Source organism: Lygodium microphyllum, chromosome 11, assembly GCF_053477565.2.
Source record: "Lygodium microphyllum isolate KBCC chromosome 11, Lygodium_microphyllum_v1.1.10, whole genome shotgun sequence".
Classification (NCBI taxonomy): domain Eukaryota; kingdom Viridiplantae; phylum Streptophyta; class Polypodiopsida; order Schizaeales; family Lygodiaceae; genus Lygodium; species Lygodium microphyllum.
Window position 1 is genome coordinate 125,729,456 of NC_141145.1, and position 20,009 is coordinate 125,749,464.

Genomic DNA, 20,009 nt, shown 5'->3' on the forward strand with positions numbered 1-20,009 from the left:
CACATTATACTTACCTTGGCATGATCAGGTCAAGGTCTTCTGAAATTGTGTCCTTTGCCCCTGGTTGCAAATGGTAGACCGTAAGAAACAAACATTGAAATTTTCTTAAAGAGGCTATTTGACCATCAGATTGTATAGAACATTCTCCTCTTGAGAGCAGCCAGCTGGTGGAATGCTTCCTTTCTTGTTTTGTATTGGTGATGCATGATTTACCTACTTGTTCAGCTGATTATAATTAATAATCTTTTCTTTTCTTGAAAAAGAAGTTCACTTGTTGAGGATTTCTTTAAGGCAGATAATGAGAACTCATATGGGCACTTAACTGTGCTTGGATGCTGCTAATAAAACCAAGAACCAGATCAGATGGTGCACATGCTATTTCCTCAAATTGATGCTTTAAGTTTCTATCCTGCATACTGCACATGCATTGGTAATTATAGAGGACAACCTGTTCTCTGGTTAGTTAACTAGAAATCAAGATTAAATAACTAGCGTTAAATGATTGGGAGGCCCCATGCTTCACATCTTTATTGGGAAATTTTATGCTGATTGGAAGCTGTAGGCTTGAATGCTTGTCTTTACCTTTTCTTTTTGAAAAACATAAAATGTGGTTGTTAATTCTAGGCTGAAGAGTTTGATGCCAGAGCGAAGGAGTTTGAATTACTTTCTCAGAATATTGAGCCAGTGAAGGCCACTAGTGCAGATGACAGTAAACGGGAAGTCCTTTGTGAACACAAAGAGCTAGGGGCAACACATTTTGCAGTGGGGCTATGTAAAAGCTGTTATGAAGAGGTAAGAAGCCATGATTGTAATGGATACTTGTCTTGCAAAATCATAAAAATTGTTACTTGTTAGGGTTCCACTGTTTTGGTATATGAGATCAACTGCAGTTTACTATATTGTAAGTACTTGTTGTCGGCTTGGCTTAAGAGTTTCTCACCTGAATCTTGGGCAGTTTATTAGGGTGTCAGGAGGCATAATAGGAGGTGCTCATCCTCCTGCATTTCAAGCTTCAGAGAAGAAAAAGCTTGAAGAAGAACAGAAAAAATTACAGAAGCTGAGTTTGATCTCAGATTCTGATGGGAAATTGACACAAAATGAAGCTGCAGTGAAGGAAGAAGTGCTAAAGTGTGGAAGAGGCAGACCTAAAGGCCAGAGGAAAAAAACAGATGGAAAGAAAGAAGATATAGCAACAGGTGGTGAAATGAGAGGTCAGTTGCCAATAGAATCATTTGCATTCAAAGGAAAAAGAATGTGGAGAAGGGGTGGAAGAGAAGGTAGTGCTTCCGAAGGAAAAGAGACCATGACAGTCTCAGATCAAGCGAAGAATGAATCAGCCCCAACTGCTTCTTGCCAGGTATTTATTGTAGCAGCTATACTGTAAGCCTACATCTTTTGAGTAATATAATTAGCCACACCTTTTTTTGGAAAAAGAAAATGGTAAGCCTACCCCAGATGTATATTTATATGTATGCATGCATGCATGGCCCTTCAACAATCTTAGCATTTGAAGTACATTTTTGGTTCTGTATGCTATCAATGTGCATCAGTGACATTGGCATTGGACCCTCAGTAGGCATTGAAGACTGAACTAATCAAGCTATATGACTAATTTCTTGTGATCAAGACTTGAGTAACCAGCTGTGTAAAGGTGGGTGATGGAATATCAAACGACATGCCTTCTCCTATCCACACTGGCTTCTTGACCATAATGCCAAAATGAGCCAGACATCAGTTGACATCATAGCCACAGTTTCCTACCATGTTAGCTGACAGACTCAAATGAAATGGAAAGGCACACTCATGCATGCTTGGAAACTTTTATTTGCTTGCCATTTTCATAATGCCAAAATGAGCTGTCTGCTACCACAGCTGCAGTTGCGTACCATGGTGTCAGACAGACTCAAACAAAATGGAAATGCAGACTCATGCATGCTTATGCTTGCAAAAGAGACCAAAATCAGCAATGCACGGAGCTGTAAAGATACAACTCCCTGAAAGCTAACAATTCCAAGACGTTATTAGGCGCCAAAGGACTATGAGGCTACTGAAGAATCGCCCAACAAAGGGGAGGAAGTTTAAAGTCCATCCAGATCCTTTTTCTGTTCATATGTTGAGCTGGGCTTAAACCCCTAGTCTCTAACACCCCCTCCTAGCTTGGGAGGGTAAGCCCATGAAGCCAAAACAACAATGATCAAATCCTCCTGGTCTATCCTTTCAATAGAAATATCTTTCTTAACAGTCAAAAGTAAAGGCTATGTAGAGTTGAAGGTCTAGATAAAGGGAAAGAAACAAATAGGCAAAGGTTGCCATAAAGCCTATCTTTCCATTGACCCATGGAAACTGACCTCTACAAGTCACCGGAAGACTCAAAACTTCTTAAGGATGGTAAATTATTCTTTGCCTTTGCACCTGAATTTGTGATTACATTATGCATTGTATGTGAAAATGGAAAATAAGCTAAGGCTGCCATAAAGCCTAGGTTTTCATTGAACGATGGAAACTGACCCCTACAAGTCACTGGAAGGCTCAAAACTGGTTAAGGATGGTAAATTATTCTTTTCCTTTGAACCTGAATTTGTGATAACATTATGCATTGTACGTAAAAATGGAACTTTCAGTTTTATATTCTTTTAAGAATTGTAAATAAAGAGTCTATGTGAGATGCATTGAATTTAGTGAGAGATGCGAATTTGTAAATAAAGAGTCTACGTGAGATGTGTTGAATTTAGTAAGAGACGTGAAGTAAAGATGTGCTGTAAGCATCTCAATTTCAAGATTTGTTGTGTTTCCAGGATCAGAAAGCCCCTGTTTCAGGGAAGCCTGGCTTAGAGGCAGCTTCAGTATGTATCCAAGAATCTGAAGTGACTGTTGGCCTGCATAAGGCTGCAGATACTTGTACCAACTCTGATAAATTAGCATCAAGACAATGTAGTGGCCAAGAATCAGTTGTTGGATGTGAAGCACACATTGAAAATGATGACTCTCAGTTTCTTTTTGAAAAAGCTAGCGATTCAGGCAAAGATGAAGAAACCTTATCCGACATTGATGATAGTGAGGTTGCTTTGGAAGCTATATAAAAGAAGTTTTGTTGTAATCTATTGGTTTTGCTTTTCTCTTACTAACTCTGCTAATATTCTACATGGAAGGTGGATGGCTATCTTCACACAAAGGAAGAAATACGGTTAAAGACCATCATCTGGACAGAAATGAACAAAGACTACCTTGAGGTGAAAAACCATGTCTCATTGGAGATTATTGAAGTGGTAATTTGTTGAGGTGGAATTTTCGTTTGGAGGTAAGGAATAAAATAGCCAAATGGAGAAAAAGATAGTAGCCTGCAGGTCTCCCAAAGGGGGAGAGAGGCAGAAGTACCCACCCACCCACACACACACACGCACAGTGAGAGATAAAACTTGATTTAAGTGGATAAATTTACAGGAGAACTTTCTATAAAAGTTAACAACTAAGAGAAGACACTGATTTGTTGTCTACTTGGGCTGCAGGAGCAGCAAGCCAAAGAGGAGGCTCTTGCTGCAAGCCAAGCAGCCCAGGCTGCTGCTCTAGCTGCAGCTGGTGCAGACTCAGTAGAGCTGGCAGCTGCAGCTGCAGCTGCTGTTGCAGAACTGAGGAAGGTTGGTGATGCTGCCTATAACATTGGAAATGTAAATTTCCTTTTGGAGTATTAGTTTTAGCCTTATCTGAAAGCTGGACTGTGATTTAGGATCGAAAACGAAAACGAGCTGAAGCTAAAAATAAAGGACCAGCTGAATCAGCTGATGAGGCAACTCGTCAGATGTTTGAAACAAAGGTAATAAGTGTTGTTCTCATTAGTTAACATTGTATATTATTTGAGAAAGGAATTTGCTTTCTATCATGCTCCCCCAACAGTCAGCTTGTACCGCAAATTTACTCTTTTTGGAACTTCTAAACAATGGTAATTGCATGGAGTTTTCATTACCTGTGTGAAATCAAGTGTCTTTTTGCATATTGTTTGTCACAACCATTCAAGCATATCATGTGTGTACTCAGTGACTGGCAAATCTTTTTCAGGATGAGTCCATGTCAACTCACTCATCAGAAAAGGGTGGTTTGTGTAGGCTGGCTAATATACTAGTTTGTGAAACTGCCATCTGCAAACTCACTTATTAAATTAGGCAGATTTTAGAGTAGTTGGAATAATGTGTCAAATTTGCAGCAGTGGTTCTCAAACAAGTTTGTTCCTGCAGAAATTCAGTTCCAAGCTGAACTACAGTGCATTGGGAAAGCTTTTTGATGTGGAGGTATGTGTTTGTGATGCTTATACAGTGTCTCAATTTGGGGAAGTGTATAGATGTTGTTTATGCACACTGTGTGAGTGTGTGTCTACATTAACAACAAATAAACATACACTTTGTGAAACCACTGTTCACTATGTCATCAATACATAGAGTACAAGGAGAATAGACTTCATAGCAAAGCCGATTCAAAAAAATGAAAAATACTTGTAAAACGCATCCTTGTAGGAGATACCTAAATCACTAGCAATGCAGCTATCAGATAAGTTGTTGCGGTTATCATACACACCTTGGGTAATTCACTATATGTATACTTTCTATATCATGTGCATTCAAGGCATATTTATAAATATCTTTATCTGTGAATTTTTTCTTAATAAAACATAACCCTTTTCTATTCAATTTGTAAGTAACCCTTTTATATGGGACCTTTTTGTATGTGAAAAATGTGTAAAAATAGTATTTAAAAAATCTTTTATGTTGAGCCCATGTGATATATAGATATATTTATGATTGACCTCCTCGGGATACACACATGCTTGTGGAAATGCATGTACGGTATGTATGTATGTATATACATGTATGCCACATGTATATGCTTGTGTGTGTGTGTGGACATATAGTTTGCTTGTGACTCTTGTACTTTAAATTTTTAGTAATTAATACAATTACCCCTTTGTGAGAGAGAGAGAGAGAGAGAGAGAGAGAGAGAGCTCAACAATAGAAATGTTTTAAATAAAAAAGGATGCAACAAAAGACATGGATGCAAAGATCAAGCAAGATGAGAAGGAGACACCAAATGCAAAAATAAAGCAGGTCAAGTGGGCAGATGATGTTGTGACTACCGATACTACAAGGGTACAAGAAAGCAAAGTACCCAAGGAGCAAGAAGGTGAAAAAGAGGGTGAAGCAACTGACAAAGATGATGGAGAAGAAGATGATTATGAAGGGGATCATGATGACACAGATAACATTGAAGATGATCAGCTTTCCAGTTACCCTCCTCCATATGATGATGACTATGATGACTATGATTATTGAACTTGAGTTCAACCTGCTGATAATGTATGTGAACCGGGAAGGTCTTGCAGGGTGGCAGCACAACATAATCACTGGAATTTGCTAATACAAATGCAATGGGTGTGAACTAGAAGGCCTGGTAGGGTGGCAGCACACCGTAATCGCTGGAATTTGGTGATAGAAATGCATTACTGGTATGAGACTTCTAGTTTTTGCTATTCAAGCCTGCTGCTACTATCACAAGCACCTTCTCGGAGCTCAGATTTGATGATATGAAGAGCTGTGGGGCAACCTGGAGCTTGTATCCCCACCTAATGTTTGTGGGAACAACCCACTAATGTGCAAGGGATGGGCATACCAATCATATGGAAGCAAGTAAAGCAACGATAGCTGCAAAATATTCACGTCATTTTAGCATGGGTCCGAGTTCATCACCATGACTAGATTTTCAAACTATGGACAGAGCACCACCATTGTAAATTGCTGATGGGTTTTGGTGACAGGGCAGGCCAGGTATGAAGCAACAGGCCACATCCATACTCAACCCTTGTGTATACTTTTGGCAGTTAAGTACCAAGGTCTGTAAATGAAAGCTCAGGTTCCCATTCAATGATTTGAGCATTTCCTGTGTAAGTGTGTTGTACAAGGAATAAGGGTTGGGAGCTTGGAATCATTCTTGAATGGAAGTACCAAGAAGCTGCCCTACTCCTTTTATGAATGATATTACTTGTCTCGGAATGGTTTGTCCGAGAACCTATGTTACTGTAATTATTCTCTTGCCAAGAAAGAGATTTGAATCTTTGGGTCTTCAGAACAAACCTTACCTCACAAAATCATTGATGCAAGTGCTTACAGATTTTCAACACTCTCACACTTCAGAAATCATGTCATCAAAGCCCAATAACAGTCAAGGCACCTTCAAATCAAAAAAGGGTTAACCAAATACCCCTCACTGGCAGAGTTGCATATGAAGATCTTGTTTCACTTTCTTAGATATTGGGGCTGCTGGCACAATTGGACCACGAAATGCCTTTCTTTTTGATTCGGCCTTTAATGTTCCGGGACATATCGTAAGGCTTAAAGGTCTCCTGCATTGGTAGATAGATCTCATTCGTCACTCTGACTTACTCCCTCGGGAGGACTTACTTCCCTAGCATATGGCAATTTCCTCTGCGTCTTTGCCATGACTTTTGTAACTCGATGGCTTAGAGCCATCGTGTATCTTGTAATCATGTAAACTTGTACCGTTTTTCGTAATTAATACAATTACCTTTTACAAAAAAAAGAGAGGTTTTTTTTTTGTGGGGTCCGCGGGGGGGGGGGGGGGGGGGGGGGGGGGGGGGGGGGCGCAAAGCAAGGGGGGGGGGGGGCGCAAAGCAATCCATTTTGTTGTTGATATCAATCTCTTTTTGTAGGAGTGCAATTTAAATGTTCTAATATTCGCAATATTTTCGCTTCAATGAGAATCTTGCATGGGTAAGCATTCATGTGGTCAATGAAATGTATTGGAAGTAAGGGAAAAGTACTATCAATGAGGCCCAAGTTAACTAAATTTGGAAAAGCTAATGTATACCAATAGTATGTCAGTCTAGAGAAACACTCATGTTTACAAGTGAAAATCCTCTCCAAATCTCCCATTGTTTTAGGTTTTGAGAAACTTCAACATAGTTGATGCAAAAATATTATACCTATATTGTAGATAAATTTATCTCTAAAGTAGTCTCTACCATCACTTTGCTCCTTAACTTTGAAATGCTAGTAGGGAGTCCTTGTTATGCAAGTTTCATGTTATCCAATAGTTATAACCTTGATATCTCATTATTGAAGGACATCTAAACATACTCATACACAAAACTATAGCTCTCATGTAACTTCAACCGTAATGGTACAATAAGCAAATGCTTATACAACATTTTCAAAAAGGTATATAATGTAAGAATGCATCCTTTTGTATGGTTCGATACTAGCATCACATTGCTATGTGGATGACCCATTACCAATCTTTTTGGTTACAATCCAACCCATTGCTATGTGGATAACCCATTACCAATCTTTTTGGTTACAATCCAACTCATTGGTTCTTTTGGATGCAATCTACTTCTATTGTAAATATGTGTTACACTTTTGTCACCTCCTATCCGTGCCTGATTATGTGTCGTGGAATTATGTCCACTTTAGGTAGTAGCACACAAAAACAATACTAACCTAATTATGATGCTTAGTGAAGAAGATCTACGTTTCTAGTTGTTGTTTATCAAAGAATTAGGCATATGAAGGAATTTCTTACTTAATCTTGAGCACATGAAGGGTAGGGAAGATGAAGGTGTTGAAGCTTGGATGCACGTCTAAAGTTATTGAAGTTAAACTTGTTAAAGACGTTGATCAAGTGACACATCATACTAGCCTTCAACTTCACATAGAATTGGAGGCACGGAATAACTCAACTTACACAATATTTACACCTCAAAGAAGCCATGTTTCCACACTTCAACCTTAATATTCAAAATCAAATGACAAGAAACATATACATCTTGACTTAGGTTCCTATTTTCCAAAAACTAGTAGGTCTTATCATTAGAGATGTACCTTGCAAAGATATTCGTTTTAAAGGGCGAACTAATTAATTGTCCTTGAATGTGATGTCACTAAGTGCTAACATAGGAATTCAGTTGATGATGTCCATTATAGTAGCAACTAGCTTTCCCCAAACTAAGTCCATATTGTAGGCATGCCATATGCCCCTAGCCATCTCCACAACTTTGCCCATATTCCTTTATCTCTTTGCAACTAATCAAATTACTAGTTTCAAAACTTGTCATCATTCTCATTTGAACTCCTATCCACCCATCTTTATGCAAACATGCTCATGATACTTAGCAAACTTATCGGATGGCTCTAACTTCGGGAAAAAAATCGAACCTTTCAATAATAATAATAATATATGAAAGTCACAAAATAAAGAAAACATTGAATTGATGATTTTTTGGTCCATACAAATAGATATGAGCATCCAATATAGCTACAACATGTTGTATAGCCTCTATAGACAAGGTTTGTCTTAAGGCTTCTCAAGTAAATCTATATGAACATTTAGATTCTTCTTGAGTCTAGATAAGCCTATAAAGATACTAATGCTATCTAGCTTTTGCAAAATACAAAATGGAAGGTGTCAATACCTCTAGTAACACAAACTAGTCAACTTCTTGAGCATAATGATCAAACTAGGTAATATACAAAAATTTCATAATTACCTATAATTGGTTGAGACATAGGAGATGAATTAGTGAAGGCCATCCCTCTTGGACACCTTGGCTAAAACCTCTTCCATAGCTAGGTCATGGTTCTTTACATAGTTCTCATTCAAATAAAATCCTTTGCGTCAATTTTGGTAACTTGTGAACTTGAGATCAAGTTCATTAAAAAAAAAATCCATTGACAAGATGGGTAAAATGTGAGCTTTAGCTCAAGTTTGTTAAACTAAGTTGGCTTTGTGTCCCTACTAGTGAGGGGCTCATAGTGAGTACTCTCACTTCTCATCCATGTGACTCTTTAGAGTCTCACCCCGCATGTAGCCTTCACAAAGACACCCTATTTGGTGCCCCATGCATGTGATGCCACATATGCATTGTTCACTCGCACTTGGTTGGTGCTTCACACTTGGCTTCAACTTTTTGTGAGTGTTCTTGTGGCTTACTTTGGGGTAACTCTTGTATGATCTTCATCATTATTGAGTTTCTTTCTTTGTGCTCATTGTTTTTTTTTACACTTTAAATTTTCATTACTAAGTGCATCAGCTTTTGATATTATAAACACACACTCTCTTCATCTCCCAACCTCTTGAGTCCATCATACTCCTAGCATGGTATCAAAGTACTAGCCTCTCAATTTCTAAAGTTAGGTAAGATTGGAAAAAAGGTAAGCACCTTTTGCTTCATCATTGCATTGATACCATAAACAGTAGCAACCTTGGCTCAGTCCATCAATATGACAGATTGAGGATGAGTCCTGTAAGTTTTAATGGTACAAAAAGTATGTAATACTTTGTTGTGGTGAAGGAGATGTTTTAGGCTTCGAGTTTGAGAGTGCATATTGTAAGTTTACATTTTCATGATGCAATGTCAAGATCTAGTGTTGAGAATAAAAGAGGCATTGCACATAAGGTGTTTTAAAGACAATCTTAAGGAATTTCTAGATGTAAGGAGTTTTTAAAGGTTCAAGGATGGAGTCAAGCACTTAACTTGTGACAATCCAAGTTTAGGTGCATTTTGGGTTTCGTGCCCCATAAGCCTGATGAAGCTTTATAATTCAAGTTTGGGTGGAATGTGGGACTCCTACCCCATAATCCTAATGGAGGTTCATGATGAAGAATGAAATGGAGAATTTGGAGTTTAGGGTGAACATGAAAGATCATGAGACATTGTGATAGATAATGAGAAGCTAAGAAGATTTGGTTTGGGTGAATGTCTAAAGGATCCTTACTGAAATACAACAATGTAAAGGTGATTTTTGTGGCATGTGTTCAAGGTTGTAGTCAAGTTTCATGAAGATTCAAAGAGATTGAAACACTTTAGAGAAGTCTCAACTGTAATTGTTGGTCCAATACAAGCACAAAACCATGGTCTTGAAGGCTTGTTCTTGCTCAAAAAGTGTAGAAAAAATTCTTTGAGAGTTGAACTCTATACATGATAGGATAATTGAATGATAAAATTTCAAGAATTTTGATGTAAAGAATAAAATCTAAGGCATTGTTATACCTTGGATAAGTAGACCTAGTTATAAATGAAGGATCTTGAAAAGAGTGAAAATGAGGGGCCAATAGAGTGACACTTTTACAAAGGCCAAAATATGAAAAGGCCTTGATGGCTCAATGTTAACTATTGCATAAGAATCTTTAAAGCTTTAAGTGACTAGCTCTTATCAAAGTTTCACTAGCTTGCTCAATTATATGATTTATTTTCCCCTAAACTAGAATAAGCGCAACATCCTTAAAAATTTTTACCTCAAATCTTAGACCTTAACATGTTGGTGCTCATGGTGTTTCTTCGTATTGAAAATGGATGGGGAAGTAGTAGAACATGTGGAACTCATATTGGATTATTTTATTACAATAAAAGCTGCAAAACTATCACTAAATTTGGGTCATATTCATTTTACTTTGGTGGGATGTCACCTTATTGGTCCCTTTACCTTAACCTCTTGCAACGACCATTGTCAACATTTTTCTCATTCCTTTTACTCCTTATAATGAGGCAAACCACACACAAATGAGGTACACCATACAATGATGAGAAGTTCCACTTTTTAGCCCTCAAAGTTGCCTTGTTGGTTATATAGGATTAGAAGAGCAAGTAGCTTTAGATTGAAGCATGGTTGTATTTGGACAAGAAAGAAAAATCACATACATTAATGGTGAGAGAGTTGTGTTCTTTGCCAGCCACAAGAAAAGGTTGAGGATACTAAATTGCACTTCTACAGAACCTCATCCAAAAGTCCACCCCAAGGAGCTCCCTTTACAATGCCATCTCTACCACGTTTCATACATAGCGGCATCCATCAATGACAATAAGAGTGTTTGCAAAAAGAAACCAACCCTAGGGGGTAGCCCTTTTAAAGGTGAAGTGTCCATTTCCATGCAGTTAATAAAGGGAATTTTACAAAAAGTTGAGAATAAGAAAAACACTAGGATGATCGTGTTGTCTTTTTTTTTCAACTTTTTGCATTGTAGTGCTTGTGCAAACTATGCAAGGAAGAAACCTTTCAAACACAAAGGGTCAAAGAAGTTATAAAAATCCTAAGGCTTCATAAAGTTAAACCAAAAATGTATTCCCCATCATTGAAGCATGGATCAAGTAAGAATGTGAATCAAGTTTGGGAAAACTCAAATCCTTTAGATAATATTTTTAGTGAAATTTATGATTGGCACGATGTTTGTGAGGGCAATAATGTCAAAGTTTGAAGAAGATTAAGAGGTTGGAAGTAATGGTTGCCAAATTAAAATAGAAGTATGCATATGAGCTAGACTTAAGTTCAAGTCATGATGAGGAATATGATTGGTGACTTTCTACTATAGATTTCCCATTGATTGAGGCTATGGGAGTGAGTGAGCCAAAAATTCCAAGGATTTTCAAGTGCTTTAAACCCAACTCTAGAGCTTATTTATGGTCGATTTGAGCATCATACACCTTGCATCAATGAAGATAATGTATTACCTTTCCTATATTCACACGTTTTCCTCTTAGAAAACATTAATCACAATAAAAGCATCCTTAATCAAATTGTATCAATGAAGAGAATGTATTCTCTATTCACATGTTTTCCTCTCAAGTAACCTTAATGACAATGAAAGTAGCCTGAATCAAATTGCAAGTACTCAAGAATACAAGTTAAACAAACAAGAGGATGTAGTTATGTGCAATCAATAATGTGGTTATCATGGTTGATTTTTGTTATTCTCTTTTTCCTTATGGACAAGATACAAGAGTTAATAAGTTGGTTTATCATGATGAGGTTTCTCCTTTATCCTCACACCCTTTCTTCTGCAAAGCGATTCCACTATTGAGGAATCAGTTGGCAAGTCACTGCCTCAAAGATATCAAGGGCATCCAATGTTGCATGATGGTACATCCTTAGAATGGGATCTCTCACACTATAGGTCCCATTGAATAGATTGATCACTAGCAACTGGGAGTCGTGCTTCACCAATAAAACTGGTAAATACCACCATGTCTAGCTAGATTTAACCCCATGAGCAAGGCCTTACATTCCACCATGTTATTTATAAAAGTAGTGCGCCTAAATACACTCCCATTTTTAAAACCACTCAATAATAGGGATCTTTTATAATAGCCCCCACACTCGCTTGCTTAGTAGGTCCTTGAGAAGCTCCATTAAGAAACTATGTGTAAACCCATGCTTCATTGATGTAAACTGCCATGGAAATCAATCTACTTCTACTTATGATATCAAAGTCTAACCAAGAGAGGATGTAAGACAAGTACAATCCCTCCTTCCTCACTAAACTCAATAGGGACGCTAGTAAGAACCCTATGATAGTGGTGGTAATAGATCTTAATATTCACGTAAAAGATTCGTCTTCCTACTCAGTAATATGATAACCCCTTACTTCACCAAATCACTTTTCCTTGGTGGTAATGTTGCTCTAAATATGGATGCTCAAGATAAGGGATGATTTTTCCCATCCAATAGTCATGGTACCCTTTGCAATTTTAAACTAGATCTTGAAGGACCTACAAAGGCGCCGAGTCCGACGTCAGCTCCTATACATAATAGGGCTTTAGTTTATTGAAATTTACTTTAGTTTTGAACTCTACCCCTTGTAAATTTGCTAAAAGGACCATAGAGCCATTCTTATTTATACAAATAATTTTGTAAGGACCATCCCATTCGAGTTCCATCTTGCCTAGAAAGAGCTCACAACGGCATCATAACATAAAACCAATTGACTCTTAGCAAATTTATACTTCTTAGCTCAAAGGCCATGAAGTATTTTCATCCACTTCTTCCCTACTTCTTGATGTAACAAAGCTTGCAACCAAATCTCATCCAGATGTGCAAGGGAAATGAACCTTTCTCGCAATGCTTCCTCTTCTCCCAAAGAATGGTTTAGAGCAAACCTTACTGTAGGCAGCTCAATCTCCAAAGGCAAAACACACTCCTTTCCATATATTAATTTGAAAGAGGTGTGGCATGTAGCTCTTTTGAATGTCGTATTATAAGCCCAAACAACCACATACAACTTCTTATCTCAATCATGCTTACCTTTGAATACAGTCTTAGATAAAATCCCCACAAGTTGCTTATTAATACTCTCTACTTGCCCATTAGCTTGGAGGTTGTAAGGCATGGTCTTATTATGTTTAATCTTCAGAGCTTTTGTTAAAACCTCAATCAATTTATTCAAAAAGTGTGTCCCCACGGTCAGACACAAGCTCCTTAGGTGGACCGAAACAACGAACAATCTGTTCCAAAATAAAACTAGCTGTTTCCTTGGCATTGTCCTTTATCGTAGCACGGGCTTTGGACCACTTCATGAAATAGTCTGTTGCGACAATGATATAACACTTTTGTGTAGTTGGCGAAGCATGTATAGGTCTAATGAAATCAATGTCCCACTTCTCAAATGGTAGTATATCCATAATGGGAGTCAATGGGTGCTTCTTATTCTCCCTATTATCATGTCTTTGATATGTATCACATATTTTGATATATGCAAATGCATCTTGAAAAATGGATGGCCACCAATATCCGGCTCTCAACACTTTGTGCGTAGTCAACTGCCTAGCAAAGTGCCCTCCACAAGCAGAGTCATGACACTCTTTCAAGATAAACAGAACCTCATCAGGCATAACGCATCAATAAATAAATATCATCAACCCCTTGCCGATATAGTGTTCTTGCAATCAATGCAAATTTTAAGGCTGGCTACCTAATTTTTCTCTTTTCAGCCTTCAACAAAGTAGCTCTAGCCTTTATTGTAGATAGACAATGCATCATAGCAACATATAAAAAAATGAAATGGAGGCCGTATCTATTTTGAAAAGACCCTCGAGACCACTTTCTTCAGCCAAGACTTCCTTCTTCCCAAAATACATAAGATGTTCAATGATGCCCTGCAACTTTGGTGGCTTACTCATAATTTCATAATCAAACTCTTGCAAAGTGATTAACCACTTCGCTAGGCGGTTAGGCAACTGCAACTTATTCAACAATAGCCTTAGCCTCTCTACCTTTGTATAAAATACTACCTTTTCATATAGGATGTAGTGCTTGAATTTGTTCATTGCAAAGACCATCCCAAGGCATAGTTTCTCCATGTAGGTATAATTAATCTTGGACACCCCCAATTTGTGATGACTCGCAAATGCAATTGGATGGTATTGCTTCTCCTTCTAAATCTGGGCTAAACAACGACTAATACTATACATTGTAGCCATTGAAAATATATAAAATACCTCATCTCTTTTAGGTACTTTTAGGATTGTGCTTTTGCTAATTCCTGCTTCACATCCTCGAAGGATACTTGACATAGATCACTCCAAACAAACAAATAGTTAAAGGATAATAGATTCTTCAATGGCAATGTCCTCTTAGCCAGTGCATTAATGAAGCATTTATAATATCCGATTGATGATAGAAAGCTATGCACTTCTTTAGGAGTATGTGGTAGACTCATGGCAATGATAACATTTATCTTTTCAAGATCAGTAGCAATACTAGCTAAGCTAACCACATGGCCTAAGAGCAATCCATAGGGTACTCCAAAGACACATTTCCTTGGGTTGCTCGAAACATTTTCTTAGATTAATCAGTTGTCTCTCCCTTGTGGTGGCTGTCCCCAAAAGTCATTAATATAAACTTTCAACTCCTTTAGGAAAACATCACCAAAATTTTTATCAGCTGTATGTTGCCAAGATCTTGGTGCATTGCATAGGCCAAAATTCATTACTACAAGATATACAAATGTCCCAAATATAGTGATAAATATTTTTTTCAACTTATCTTCCTATGTGATAACCATTTGGTTATAATCGGCAAAGCAGTCCATAAACGAATAGATATCCCTACTACTTGCTAACTGATCCATAAACGAATATATATCTCTACCTACTAACTGATCTAGAATTTGATCAATTAAAAAAAAAACGGATAGTAATATTTGACCATCTGTTTATTGAGCTCCCTAAGATCTATGCAAAGTCAAATTCTACTATTCATCTTTTTCTTGATAATTACTAGGAAACACCACTCCGTATGTTGCACAGGAAATGTTAGGCCAGTCTTACACAATTTTTGTAGCTCCTTAAATAGTCCGCCGTCCCTTAGCTCAAAAGGCATACGTATCACTTTTTGTTGAATAGGATAGGTATCTTTCTTCAAAGGAATAGTATGCACAGCCAAACTAGGAGGAATACCCCTCAATGCATCGTACCTCTAGGGTAAAATATCACAAAATTCTTAAATCAAGGGCACGTGATCCTTCCTCTTTTCCAAACTAAGCATAGATCCTAATTTAATCAATTGTGTCTCATCCAACATACCAAGATCTAGCTCAATCACATCTGCACCTCTGATTCTGTCTTGATCTTCTATTGGTTCATTCAGCGTCACCTAGTAGACATCTTTTGTAGTAGACCCCTCTCTTGATGAAGTCTCACTACTAGAAGAATCCTCTAATGCATCTAATTCTATCAAGAATAAATGCACTCTCTCGCTTTAAGGAGATTTAGGATATGCATCCACTATTACATGCCTTGCACATTCACAAAAAATTAGATGACTAATGGGTATATCAACTTAACAGTCAGATTGCAAGATCCATGGCCTTCCTAATAATACTTGATAGCTTGGCCACCTTACAAACCTAATAACCCTAAATTCCAAAATGCATTTCACATTAGCAATAGTCACGTGGTCTTTAGTAGTGCAAGCTTTTGATTGTCTTGAACAGTCTTCAGCCATCCAAAGAATTGTGGAGGCATTCTCTTGGCTTTTTAGTCCCAGTCTTTCCATCAATTTTGAACTCATAATGTTGACGAAGGATCCTGTATTCACAATGGTATGATCCACTAACATGCTATTAGCATATGCTACCAACTTTGGGCAATGCTTTTCAACATGTTCAAACCAGTCATCACCCACACATGCTATTCCCAATGACTCGAGTGCAAAGAATCTTCTTAAAATCATTATGTACTCCTAGAGATAACTTGATCATTTGCAAGAGGTTCACATCAGGCTTTACCTCGCAAAGAGAATTAGCTAAGTCAAAATCATGATAATTAGCAATGGTTCTCTTCTCCCACCACACCATTATTTCTCTTGATTGTTGCTGAACATGCTTAGGTGTCTCTTTCTTGGCTTTTACCTTCTTCTTTGGTAGCTCCTTATTGGGGTCAATTTTGCCACCAGTAGCTTTTGGAGGACTGGCTTCCACATCAAGATTAAGGACTTGCGCCCCCTTATTATCCTATTTAGGGTTTGCCTCAACAGGTTTTGCATTATCTCTATCACCTTCTTTAATCTTCTATCCGCTTATAATGGATCGTAAATTAGAAGCCTCAATGGTATTGACACACACAACTTCGATAAGGTTGACACCACTACCATTGGGCAGCTCTTCTAACATAGCTTTTTCTCTCTAAAATATTTACTTTGGTCTCTCATCCTACTATTGAAGATTATTCCATTGTGCTTGATGATTAATTGGACATGGTTGCTTACTCCCTTACTGAAGAGAACAAATCTTACTCCAAAAAGTGCTTGCTAGATGGTCAGAATTTCCACATATATTGCATTTGAAATTAGGGAAGTTTCTCAAAAAGTGTTGACTACCACATCACTTACAGCTAAATCTTGATAGACTACTCTCTTCAGGACGTCAACTTCCTATCAAGTTTTGTTACTTCCTTAGAAAATAAACATCTACGACTATTTGTCTATATTGTTCCATTATCATATTGGTGTAATGATTCATCATGTCCTTGGCTTCACAAGAATATTTAATGCACTAGACTCATAATTGTGATCATCTACTTGCCATTTAGCTAGCCTAACCACCTGATTAGGGATCAATCATTGATAATTTCCACGATATTAGGGTTCATCATTTGACTTCGAGAATTTAGTGGAAAAATTTGGCTAGCCATTGGCATAGCAATATTAAGAGGAGCCAACAACATGGACATATTCTACATTATGCTTCCTCTTTCATTCGAATTGCTCATAGGTCTACATTATTTCCAGGACCTAGACTTGAATTTAGGTTTACCCTAGATGCCTAGGCCACTTGTAAGCATGACTCTACCTCCTCTGCTCATGTAATAGTAGTGTCTATATTAGCAAGAGTAACATTACTCAACTACACTTGGATATTGAAGTCTAATCCATGTAAAGAGTACTACAATTGGGTAGCAACAAGTTGAATAGGAATAGAGGTTTGCAATTTGCAAAACACCTCTTTTAGTTTCTTGGCATAAGCTCAAGAATTGTCATGAGGTTCTTGATGTGTCACATTCAGAACACGTAACCAATACCTCTCTCAGTCTCTCACAGAGGGGAAAACTCTCATTGGAAGGCTACGAAGAATAAATCAATTGTAGCTATGGTTCTGGCTTCCAAGCCATGATACCACATTGTAGCCCTACCTTTCAGAGTCATATTAAAGAACATCACAAGATGTCCTTTGTCTTGAATTTGGCAATTGAACTTTAATTTTTGAAACTCACTTATATGAAGTTCCGCATTTTCCTCTACTAATGCATTAAAAATGGGTAGATGAAAATCTAGGGCTGGCAAATCTGGTGTTCCTGCAACATGTATTATATATAATCAATTGTGCCATCATGATGATCGGATTTGCTCTAGGGGTTTGTATAAGTGGGGTTATATTCCCACTCAAAGTAGATTGACTTTTTAGAGAAAAGGAAACACTACAGCTTTCTCCTCCCCCCTGACGAGTTGATTGGGATATTAATTGGGTCAACAAGACCTCTCTTTCTCAAGGATATTAGACTACTGCACTTAAGAGAATACCTCTAATGATTTCAGCTCACCATCTAGCCCTTGAAACTCTTTCTTGATGTTGAATCTTGGCTTGACAGTGTCTGTTAGAAAATAACGAATCTATTTCAATGCTCTTTGATATAAATTGAAAAATTGGTCCCTACTTCACCAAGATTTGGAAATTGCAACTTATCAACAGCTCTCTCGACAAACAAATCACCCCTATGAGGGACCTAAAATGGGCTCGACATTGGCACTAGGGCTCTAGCTGGGCCTCCTATGCTCACCAAACCACCCTCATGGCCTCGCAGCCAAGAGTGTCTGGACATTGTATACTACTTTAAATAAATAACATGTTTGTATCGATTACAATCCAACAGTTTTTCCCTTCATCTCGACTCCAATAGAGGGAGTATCCAAACATATAGGTGACCAATGCCTCAATTTACATATACAAAGAGCTCTCCCCCGGCATAATGCTATGGCTCTTATGGCTCTCCTACACCCCAAGGATTGACCCTAAGATGCATCATCTTTTACACATAGAATACAAACGTAATAGAGTCTTCTCATAATATAAATGTAACAATCCAGGAGAGTGAATATATTCCTCACTTAATCGATTTTCCCAAGATATCGAACTAACCTATAGCAAAGGGGAATCTCACACTCTCTATGTTGGTCATCATCTAAACACACAATTGCAATGCATCCAAGAATTTATCTTCTAATATCATATTTGGATTGCACATGCAAAGTGTATGGCACTTTGTGCTCAAATAACTTAACTAAAAACCAATCATCGTGAAGTGCACAAATAATCTTTTCATGATTTCTTTCTACTTGCATTGTGGAGTGTTGCTAAGAAACAACGCTGAGCTAACCGGTGCTATTGAACCTCTTAAAAACTTATATAAACCATGACCTATATGATAATATATACAAAGAAATTAGCAACTTAATCAAATATCTTTTCATTTCAGTCCCACACCCCCTATCATTTAGATTTAGATTGCTTGCACAAATGTAGCGAGATGTCATGACATTTTTTCATAGAAATGAGCTTTATAATACACACTTAAACATATAAATAAAGGCAAACCCTAATGCTTCACCTTCATTATACATTCACAAATGTTCTCCTAAATTTTCATAAATTTTTATGCGTAACAACTATTTTTTCCTTTAATTTTTTCATGTTTGACTATTTTTTCTAAAAGTTTCCATTTTTTTCAACATACATTGTTGCTTTTTTTGGAGTCTTTGATTTGTATAACTTATGTAAAGTGTAATCCATCAGCATATGCATTTTCATGCCATGCGAATACCATTTGATCTCCAAAACCCAAGAAAACCACCATTTTTCATTAAATCTCATGTTTTGGATTTTATGATTTTATTATTTTAAATATACAAAAAGAAAAATGAATGAATTTTGCTATTGTAAACATTAGGAAACATATTTTAATCACTTACAATCATCTTTCCATCATATGCACTAATGATTCATCACATAAAAATTAAATAAAGATCACTTACTCTAAAATTCACATATGTATGTCTCGTATTTCAAGGAAATGGAGCCACTGATGCAATTTTCTAGTTGTTGATGCATCCAAATTACCTGATCTACTTGCCATTACGCTTTTGAACCATTGTTCATCACCAATTCATCAAAACATCCCTCCCTCTCTCACTCATAAAAAACAATATGAACAAGGAACAAAGAGGGGAGAGAAACAAGAGAGAGAAAGACCGAATTTTGATCTTGTTGATTACTACATCATTTACCACACAGTCCGAGGCAATTAATGGCAAAGAATTGGAGCAACTCAGGCCCAAGAGGGCGCAGTTAATCTCAACATGAGAATTTTTTTTTAAAAAATGAGGAGGTGCTTAAAAAAACGTGTCCCCCCTCCCTCCCAATTCGTTTGCATTTTGTGTTTTGTGGCCTTTAATCAAGGTTAGTTTTAACCTCTCACTTATCTAGTTCCATTTTTGGTTTTACATACTCGGTCATAAGTGGTTTCGACCTAGTTGGAGGGGCAAATGGCTATAAAATCTTGATTTGATTGGATGGCCAACTTTCTAGCATCAAAATCTATCACCTTGGCCTCTATCACATGCTTTCTGGCTTCTAGATCCAATAGCTGCTTCATAACACCAAACCTTGTGGCCACTAAATGGGGG

The 20,009-nt window shown here is 37.4% G+C and overlaps 1 protein-coding gene across 3 annotated transcripts in view; it reads left to right on the top strand.

Moving 5' to 3' along the window:
- Positions 1 to 6,572, top strand: part of LOC148029335 (Cyclin/Brf1-like TBP-binding protein) — a 52,560-nt gene extending 45,988 nt beyond the window's left edge. For all 3 annotated transcript variants that reach the window (XM_087688112.1, XM_087688110.1, XM_087688113.1), the window contains 8 exons: positions 625 to 792; positions 956 to 1,357; positions 2,796 to 3,059; positions 3,150 to 3,230; positions 3,507 to 3,635; positions 3,725 to 3,811; positions 4,230 to 4,283; positions 5,022 to 6,572. In XM_087688112.1, the coding sequence (XP_087544238.1) occupies positions 625 to 792; positions 956 to 1,357; positions 2,796 to 3,059; positions 3,150 to 3,230; positions 3,507 to 3,635; positions 3,725 to 3,811; positions 4,230 to 4,283; positions 5,022 to 5,318 (1,482 nt within the window). In that variant the 3' untranslated portion in view covers positions 5,319 to 6,572. The remainder of the gene's footprint in view (positions 1 to 624; positions 793 to 955; positions 1,358 to 2,795; positions 3,060 to 3,149; positions 3,231 to 3,506; positions 3,636 to 3,724; positions 3,812 to 4,229; positions 4,284 to 5,021) is intronic.
- The last annotated feature ends 13,437 nt before the right edge of the window (positions 6,573 to 20,009 follow it).